Source organism: Trachemys scripta, chromosome 1, assembly GCF_013100865.1.
Source record: "Trachemys scripta elegans isolate TJP31775 chromosome 1, CAS_Tse_1.0, whole genome shotgun sequence".
Taxonomy (NCBI): domain Eukaryota; kingdom Metazoa; phylum Chordata; order Testudines; family Emydidae; genus Trachemys; species Trachemys scripta.
The window spans coordinates 290,347,960-290,358,238 of NC_048298.1; the positions used below are offsets into that span (position 1 = coordinate 290,347,960).

Genomic DNA, 10,279 nt, shown 5'->3' on the forward strand with positions numbered 1-10,279 from the left:
AGGATATATATGGCATGTGTTGATAAGATCTGTATATCAACCTAACTTTGAAATTTCTGTCTTCATGTAACAAATCTAAATACTTATTGTATAAACACTGATTCATACTTAAAAGCTTAAATATATTAACTACATATAATTAAGAGTAAATGAGTAAAAATTATGTGTCAAACTACAGAAAGTATCATACCCTGACAGACCCATGTTGGAAATGCATGGGTAAGGAATTTCTATGCCCTCCAGAGAGTTTCTAGCCAGTGTGCTCTGCAGAATTTAAAGGGTGGGTCTATTCTAAGAGTGACTAGAAGAGTTATTACAGGATTCCATATTCATTGTCTCACTGGATTTCCATATCAAATTCCTTCAATTTGCTAACAAACAGATGTTTTTCTAACTGCCAGCCCCACTGACTCATCCTAGGCTCCATCAGACAAGTTGTATTTTTTACATCTCATGGATCCCCAGTAATAAAGATTTTATTATACCAAATTCTGGCCACAGATTTGTTTATTCAATCTAAGGGCTTGTCTACACTACCGGCCGGATCGATATACTATACTATACTATCCAGTGGAGGGGTCAATTTATCGCATCTAGTATAGACGTGATAAATCGACCACTGAGTGCTCTCCCGTCAACTCCGGTACTCCATCAGAACGAGGAGCGCAAGTGGAGTCAACGGGAGAGCGTCTGCTGTAGACTTACCGCAGTGAAGACACCATGGTAAGTAGATCTAAGTATGTCGACTTCAACTATGCTATTCACGTAGCTGAAGTTGCGCATCTTAGATTGACCCTGCGCAGTAGCGTAGACAAGCCCTTACTGTATTGAGACTATGCCTTCAGAGGCCGTCCATCAATCCCACACTAGGCATCTATCTAGGTACTTGTATGACACTCAGAACTGTAGTATCTGAGCACCTCACAATTATTACTGTGTTTACCCTCTATACCTCATAGGGGCATTATGAAGTACTATTATAACATTTTCTAGATGGGTACCTGAGGCAGAGAAAGATTGTGAATTGTCCAAGGGATGTTTATAGCAGAGCAGGAATGAAACTTAGGTCTCCAGAGTCCCAGTCCACAAGTTTAACCACAAGGCCAGCCTTCTTCCATGGTATCACAGTAATATCGGATCTCCATTGGCCTTCAGATTATGCCCATTGCAGACTAAAGGATTACACAGGTGTTGAAGGCATAATCAGGACCATGAAAACATTACTACTGGTGAAGATAAGAGATTTTCAAATTATTTTTTTCTGTCAAATCCCAATGATATATCAATTACTCAATATGGAACCCAACAATGAATTTTTTTTTTATTAATTTTGAGTAAATCCATACTGCAAAGCTTCCATATTTTCTTTAAAAGTATAACCTTTGAGATCTTGTTGCAAAGGCAGTCTATATACTAACGAAGCCTGCGTGCAGACGGCAACATAACAATTGGTGGAAGTTAACATTACCCTTAATCTCAGAAAACCATTTGTTCAGTAGGTTGGCAATCACCAATGTAAAAAAGAATGGACACAGAATTGCAGTTCAAGTCGCTATCAAAAATAGCCACAGAAGTGATGGAATATGGGGAAATAAATTTTCAGTGAAAGGTGATTGATTCAATGAGAAATGCTCAAATAATTTGACTCATGTAATACAAATGTCTGTGCAACATTTAGGTGGTATTTTGTGCTTGCTGTATTTTAGTAGCCACACTGTACTTGCATCAAAAGTTTCAAAATGGTTGGAAAAGTTTACTTGTCCTGAAAGAATGGGCATATGATCCCAGAACCCTAGCCACATTAACTGGGGGAAGCAGACCAACACCTGCTGAGGTGGAGCCAGCAGCTCCAAGTGCAGAGACTTCCCCCTAACAGCAGTAAGGTGTGGAAAAGCCTAGCCAGAGCCCATTTCTCTCCCCCAGCCTGTACCTTATACTGTTATTACAGTAGCTCAGGAACCCCAAGTATCAGAGTCCCACAGTGCTAGGCACTTCACAGACAAGTAACCTAAAACAGCAGTTCTCAATAAGGGGTCACAGGCCCCCGGTAGGCTGTGAGCAGGTTTCAGAGGGTCTGCCAAGTGGGGGCGGCATTAATCTCATTGGGACCCAGAGCAGAAAGCCAAAAGCCCCATCTCCCCCAGCCCACCCAGGCCTGAAGCCAAAGCCTGAGCAGCTTAGCTATGCGAGGCCCCCTCTGGCATGGGGCCCTGGGCAATTGCCCTGCTTACTACCCCCTAATGCCGGCCCTGGTTTTTATATGCAGAAAATCAGTTGTGGCACAGGTAGGCTGTGGAGTTTTTAATAGCATGTTGAGGAGGCCTCAAAGAAAAAGGCTGAGAACCCTTGACCTAGAAAACAGCTACTGCCCCTGACAACTTCCCTTCCTATCATTCTCACCCCACTTCTGGCCTCAACACCAACAACTCATTTGACAATTTGTCCTAGAGAGAGCACATGATACCTGTGCTCTGGGATCTACACTGGTTACCCTGGGAACAACACGAGACAGGCGCTCTCTCCGAGGATGTACTGTATCAGCTGAAGTAATGATGCTACATTCCCCTCAACATAACAGAGACCAGATCTTGGAACACCCTCCCTCCATGGGTCCAAAATAGTAACAATTTGCTTTCATGGCTCACTTCCCATTTGATTCATCTGGCCTTTGAGAAGAATCAGGGCAAGTGAAAAGCACTAGCCAATGTGTGGGAGTGTTATATGGGAAACTGGTAGCAATACTTACTTGCTTAACACTTTCCATTATAAAATACTCTTACAACCCTTTTTAGAAGCTCTAACATCTCCACTGCTTGCAGAAGGCTCTTGAAATTTGGCAGAGAAAAAGGCCTGGGTCTAGAGATATACCTTTCATTTACTGCATGAAATTCTGTTCAGATTTGGCTGACTAATAAGGTGTAAAAAACTGACAGTGCCCCATCAACAGGAAAATTTTGGAAGCATGCCAAAATAACTGAACATGAGCAAACATTCTAAAGACCTGGGCCCATACAGCTGCCAAAGCTGCAACAGACACTACACTGAGGACACCTGGAAACCACCAGAGCCGTAAGAACAATGGCAGAGAGAGAAAGAATCACAGAAATGTAGGGCTGGAAGGGATGAGAGGTCATCTGGTCCACACCCTTGCACTGAGGAAGGACTAAGTATTATCTAGACCAGTGGTTCCCAACTAGGGATCCAAGGCCCCCTTGGGGGCCACAAAGAGGTTTCAGTGCAGCTGCCAAACAGGGCCAGCATTAGACTCGCTGGGGTCCAGGGCAGAAAGCCAAGGCCCTCCATATGGGGTTGAAGCCCGGGCCCTGAGCCCCACCACCCAGGTGGGAAGCTGAAGCCTAAACAATGTAGCTTCGTGGGGGGCACCTGCGGCATGAGGCCAGCCCTGGTGGAGCCTTCCCAAAAGTGGGGGGGAGCCTAGGGCCCCTGCCCCTTCTGCCTGAGGCCCCACACCCAGCCAAGCCAGAGCAGCCTGGGAGCCACAGACCCTCCATCTGCTGGGGAGGGAGGGGGGCTGAAAGCAGCCCCTGGCCTGTGCCCCCGCCCAGGGCAGATGGAGGGTTCGCAGCTCCCCATAGCTGCCCGCACGTCTCTTACCCCAACCAGCTCTAGCTGGGGCCTCGGAGCGGCAGCCTGGCCATGGTAAGAGCCGCGCAGCCAGGCGACGCAGACCCTCCACCTGCCCTGCATGTGGGCAGGGAACAGGAGGAGGTGGGGTGGACACGGGCCAAGGGCTGCTCTTGGCCCCCAGGCAGGTAGAGGGTCTGCAGCACACACACGCATGCTCCAGCTGCGGGCCTGGGGGGTGGGACCTCCGGGGAAGAGGAGGGGTGGGGGTGAAATGTCGACAGAACAGGCCCGTCCACTTTCAAAAAGTGGGAGGACCATAGTCCCCTGCCTCCCCCCACCCCATTCAGATTCCAATGCACGAGGACCCAGGCAATTGTCCTGCTTGCTATCCCCCAATGCAGACCCTGGTTTTCATATGTAGAAAACCAGGTGGGCCATGGATTTTTTTATAGCATGTATGTGTGTGTGTGTGGAGGGGGGGGAAGGGGGAGAGGAGAGAGAGAGAAGAGGTGGCTCAGAAAGAAAGGTTGAGAAGCCCTGATCTAGACCATCCCTGACAAGTATTTGTCACTGGAGGTTTTTACAAACCGGTTTGAGAAATATTCCACAACCTCCCTTGGTAACCTGTTACAGTGCTTAACTACTCTATGGTACACTCCCATGCCCCTGGAATCCAGCCCCTTTTTGGGGCCAATGAAAAAGGAACTCCCTGAACTCCAGGTAGGGGGGAGAGTACTGAGCTGGGCTCCTCTGTAAGTCCCAAATGCAGCCATACCAATCTCTTCCTGCTCACTCCTACCCCCAGACTCAGGACATACCACCAGTGGCTCATTCCCCTCCCTGGGAAAGTAGCTATCTCCTGCTACAACCTAATGTAGCCAGTCATGTAGCTCAAGTGGTAGAAACCTGTGCTGCACAGCAGAAGGTTTAGGGTTCAAATGCTTCTGATTCATGACTTGAGGTGTTACAGTTGTGTATGAGAAAGACAGAGACATTTTAAAAATCTCCAAAGTTACACAAATTTAGGTTGCAAAGTCAAGCTCTCAAAAGTTAGGAAATGCCTTAAATAGTTGCCTACACAACCTTAATTCTGGCCTCTTATGTAATGCTTTGTAACAGTTTTACTTACATGATCACATACTTTTCCCCCCACCTCACATACAGTGTGCAGGATGGACACACAAGGGTGAATGGGCAACCTTGCAGATCATGCATTTCCTGACCTTGGGGTAGGAGGGTTTTTTTTTGTTTTGTTTTTTTTTTAAACTTCGCAACCTACAAAACTTTCTTTTAACAGTTTTCTTTTTTGTAGGTTCTTTTATTTATGACTGCTTGTTGGTAGAGGGGTAAGCTGACTGCAATCGTGTGATTTGTAATTTTAAATAACTGGCAGGACACCATGAGACTGTGCATGGGTGCTATTTATGGCTCTAAACAAAAATATGAGAGTAACAGACCAGAACCAGGCAAGAAGTCAAGGCAGGGCAGGAAAGGGGTGACAGGAGTGAGGGAAGTTAGCAGGTGGGACAGGACAGGGTTGAGGGAACAGGTGCAGAGGTTGCAGGTAGAGAGCAAGCTAGAAACCTCAACATCAAATTGCATTTTTTTTTTTAGTCAATTTAGTTGCAATTTCAGCATCAACTTGATTTTTTTTATAACTGCTTTTCTAAATTAAAAGGTTTGATTGTACTTTAAAATATAGCAACACAGTTTGTACTTTATTACTTCGTTAGTAAGAGGCCTGGCCTACACCTAAAACTTGGGTCAACTTAAGTAAGCCCCAGTATAAAAACCTCTAGGTCGAACGAAGAATTCTTTTGTCAATCTAGCTACTACCTCTTAAGGGGGTGGATATACAAATTTTATTAAAGTTAATATTTAAAATCGAATTTACACAAGGTAAGAGGGAAGGTACATCTGGGGACAGGCTTGAGTTATGATAGATTACAAGTATCCGTTACAAGGTTCACGAGATACATACATAGTACATAACCAGCATAGACCCAGATTGGGGCACGGGAGTTTTTAAGACATCGGTGGATAAGTGGGCTCACACACAGAATGTATTAGAGTTCACGTCAGTATTGGTGTAGCCAGCAAATAAGTACATGAGTGGGGTGCATCCCTTGGTTTGTCAGGGAAGGAAGTGGGTTATTTCCCTGACCAGCCGTCTCAATTACTCAACTTGGTACTGACTGAAGAAAAACTCCTTCCATTGCTGTAACATGTGTCTACACCAGAGCAGAGTAGCTGCAGCGCTGCATCTGTAATGCTTGTAGTGTAGACATGCCCTAAGTGGTTTTGAGCCTTTATAGGACATACCCAGTTTAAATAGCAACCTTACAAACTCCATAAAAGGCTTACACAACTTAAGCGTTGCATAACTGTAAGCTCTCACCGGCAGGGCCCATGCATTTGCTCATATATTGAGAAACTGAAAATCTGAGTCTTTTCCTATAGATTTTAAAACTGCAAAGAATGTTTAGAAAGTACAAACTGAGCTGTGAAGTAACAATTAAGGGTTTTCATTGTTTATAAAACAAGCTAATTTCATGATTACAATTTGGTGTTAGACTACTACTATTCCATTTTTTAGAAGGACCACTTCTGAGATATTAACAATACTACACATAGGTTGAAATTCTGATCTCACGGTCACAGCTTGAGTAGACTGGCTAGCTGTGTATGTGGGCAACCAGCACAGGGATAGGGAGACAATTCTTCCCCAAGTCTGGAACCAGGGCAGTCCAGTGGCCCATCCTTTGCAGTCAGTGAACTGTATAGTTCATGAATCCATTGGCCACACAACTGCTCATCAAGATACCCCTTTCCTTTTCTCCTACAGAGGGGCCACTGCAAAACTTGGCTCTGTGGTACATAAAATACCACAAGGTCCCACTGTTCTCTCTTTCAAAGACCTGGCCTTGCTGTACAACAGAACCAGTCTTTTTGCATATAGAAGGATTATTCCCTTTTAAAAAAATGTAAGGACCACTCAGGTTATAACAAGAAAAGGTGGTGTTACAGCATAGCAGACCCAACCATGAAAATATCAATGTTAATTACAATTTAAGAAAAGAATAAGTATATTGGTTTGCCAGAACATTTTGTACCTGACCAAAAGTGACTTTATAATATTCAATAATATTAGTTGAATAGAAGCTAAAGGAAGATGGTTACTTAAACAATATACTCTACATTAATTCAAGCCTGGTTAGCAGAAAGAAGTCAGTAACCATCAAATAACAGATGATAAATTGCTATGGAGCATTTTGGTCAACAGTTTAGATCATGCTTTTAGTAGATATTCTTTATTTAAAGTTATCTACAGAAATGAACATTAATTTTTTTTAAAGCATCTCCTATAATAGAAGGACATTTCTGTTGTGGTACAAATGCCAAAGCACAAATAATTCTCAATATCAGTTACCAGATCCACAATCTTATACGAGGCAACTGCTTTGTAGACCCCTTTGTGGTACTATTTTTAATCCCTTTCCCACTATAACAGCAGGTCCTGCGGGATATCCCCCCAGTCCTGCTGCAGGGCTCTACGCTAGTCCCTACACAGAGCTCTATTGCTTTGCCCATTATAGCATATTTTTTATTAAATCAATGGAACATCCCTGTAAAAAACAGTACCTTTTATTCAGAAACAGCTCAATCCATTAGCATCGCCAGATGGCAAGTACATAATGTCTTGGGGCAAAACAAGGACTATTCTTCTAAAATAATCTCCTAGATATTCTGACAACCTAATAGCTAGCTAGGTAAAGCTGAGCTGAAACAGGTTTCCTTACCAGGTTTAAGCTAAGCACCCTTTTTCTTAGCATAGATGCACCCTTTGGCTTGACAAGTGCTAAGCAGTGTGACCCATCACCTTGGAAAGTAAGATGTTTCAGAGCTTGTCTATACAGGGGAATTGTGTTCAGCATAGAAATAGCAGAATAATTATTCCATAACAGCTATTCTGGTACAACTCCCCTGACTGTATTTTGAAATAATTATGCTTCCAAAGCAGCGTAATTATTCCAGAATAGGATGTCCACGAGGGAGTTACTCCACTATAGCTATTCCAGTATAACTATTCCTATGCCTGCCAATTTCCCCATACAGACAAGCCCTCAAATCCCCTCAGCTCAGTAGTCACCAGTTTCAAAACACATTTGCATATCAGGCAGCTTAGATGAGAGATCAGATTATGCTATGTGGGGACCCTCAGTTTGCCCCTGCTTTGCTCTTCAACCAGTCAGGCCAGTGGTTGGGAAGGCAGAAGCTTAAGTTCAGCACTGCTGAAGCAAAGCCAGTATTCGCAACAGGGAGAGAGAAAGAAAAGGATAGAGGAAGAGGCAAACAAAAAATACAGCCCAATACTGAAAATGAAGAGGAAAAAAACCAAAGATAGAAGCCAATTTACTTGGTGTAAGGGTGGGACATTTTTGGCTAATCTAATTATCATTGTTAAATTGTCTCCCAAAAATGGAGAGAGAAAACCTTTCTGTAAAAAGAGTGCATTCCCCATAGAAAGAGCATTGTGTGCAAGGGAGATTTACCACCACCAACCTGAAAAGAAATTAAGATAAGGCTAGCTTACATTGTGAATGTCATCTTTACAAAGACATGACTCCTGTTAAACTAGGTCTGTGAACTGTCTCCACCCAAACAATAGTAGTAAAGGTGTGAATTCTGCCCCAATTCAAAATTTACCTTAAAAAGAGTGTAAATTCAAAGTCTATTTCAGATTATTTAAATGCTATAATCATCAAATACAGCAACATAATTGAGGAACACCCTCAAATGGAGTCAAAACATAATTGACAGTATATTTAGGCTCACCATTCCCTTTTTCATCCTAGATTAGCTTTCACTTCAGAGAGATTTTTTCCTCATTATTTTAGCTAAAAAAGACAGGCGTCAGCCCCTCAGAATTTCTCCTCTTTTCCATAGTGGTTACAATGAAAGGTGCCCACAGTACTGAAGGGTAGTGGAGTCAAAAATACCTAAACAATACCCTCGGGGATTCAGTTACCTCCGTAAAAGAGACAGCATTTCAGATTTGGAGAGTGGATTAAGGAAGGCTATGGCTATCCCTCTGCCCTGCCTGATGTAAATAGATGAAGACTCTTAACAGATCTACATTGCTAAGCTACTGCCTTCATTTCAAGAATCTTCTCGTGTCATTTTAAAAACTGGGGGATTTAAGCAAGAATTGGGAGTGAAAGCTAGCGACCATCAAAATGTGTGTGATGAAAAAAGCTCAACTGAGTGTGGGATCGGCCCTTGCAGTTTCACCACTGGCCCCTATTGCCCGGCCTAGGCAGGCCTACAACATTTGAGAGAGAAATAGATGGCAGCCTTCAGCTCCAGCGCCGACATGCGAGGGACCTGCGGCTGGGTGTTTGGGGGAAGGGGTGTTACTACCCGAAAGGGTGGCACAAAAGGCAGCCAGCCCCATTGTCCAGCCCATGCAAGCGCCGCCGATCCCTTTGAGCATCAGGCAGGGAGATGAGGAGGCAGCTGGTTAGCCGGGCGAGGAGGGGGCCACACGGACACTGGCGCATCCCGCCGCCTGCCCAGGCAGGCCCGGCCCCTCACACAGCCCCATGTGGCACAAGCCAGGGCGGGGAGCGGCGCGATCGAGCCCCCAGCCCGGCAGCTCCCCACTTTCCCCTATCTCAGCCCCGCCGTGGGGTGAGGAGACGGCGGCCGCCATGGGAGGCTGCAGGCCCACGGCGGGGCGGCGATGGGAGGCGGCCGGCCGGCCGCGCACCCCCTGCCGGGCTCGCTGCTCCCTCCCCAGGCCGCGCCCGCATGACGGAGAAGAAAAACCCGGAGGCATTTTCCTTGCGCCGCCGCCGAGCCCCCGCCGGGCCCGGCAGCCGCCCAGCTCGGAGCGGGGTGCGGGCCCCTCCCCTCGAGCCCGCCCGGGGCGGAGGAGGGGGTGGAGAAGGAGGAGGCGGCAGCGGCGGCCGAGCTCAGCCCCGGCGGGAGCGAGACCCGCCGGCCCGGCCCGGACTCACCTCCACGTCGCGGCCCTTGTTCTTGAAGCTCTTGATGCGGTGGTTCTCCAGGCCCGCGGCGGCGGCGTTCTCGGCCATGGCTGTTCCGGCGGCGGCTCCCAGCTACTGCGAGGCGGCTCCGGCGGCGGCTCGCGGGGAGGGGGGGGGAGAGGGCGGGGGAAAAGGGACGTTCCGTGACGAGCGCGAGGAGGGGGGATGGAAAGCAGGGGCACGCGCCGTTGCTGAGTGACGATGAGCGCGGCTCGCGAGGCACGTGACACTGTAGAACACGCCTCCTATGCTTCAGGCCCGGCTCTGCTTCTGCGGCTGCTGCTTCCCGTCCCTTCTTTATGCTAATTAGAGGGGCGCCTAATTTGCATAACGCGGAATCCATTGCGGTAGCGAGCGGCGGAGACTACAGCATGGAGTCTCGCGACTGTACGCCGCGTTGCACTCTGGGTCTTGTAGTCTCTGTGAGCCGCATTGTGGCGGGCTATGTGTCGCCCAGCCCACTCTGCCGGTGGAACGCACAGGGCGCGCTGTGCGTGGCGGTCTCCTGTGGAGGTGGAGGAGTTGCAGCTGTCTATGCCAATGCCAGGCTTTTATAGCATGTGCAAGTGCAGCAGGCTGCAGGGGCGCTGGAACAATTTGTATAGTGGGGGTGCTGAGAGCCATTGACCCAAACTATAAAC

At 46.8% G+C, this 10,279-nt stretch overlaps 1 protein-coding gene across 1 annotated transcript in view; it reads right to left on the bottom strand.

Moving 5' to 3' along the window:
- Positions 1 to 9,773, bottom strand: part of KPNA3 (karyopherin subunit alpha 3) — an 86,626-nt gene extending 76,853 nt beyond the window's left edge. The window contains exon 1 of the mRNA XM_034758524.1: positions 9,609 to 9,773. Coding sequence (XP_034614415.1) covers positions 9,609 to 9,686 — 78 coding nt within the window. The 5' untranslated portion in view covers positions 9,687 to 9,773. The remainder of the gene's footprint in view (positions 1 to 9,608) is intronic.
- Between the last annotated feature and the right edge of the window lie 506 nt (positions 9,774 to 10,279).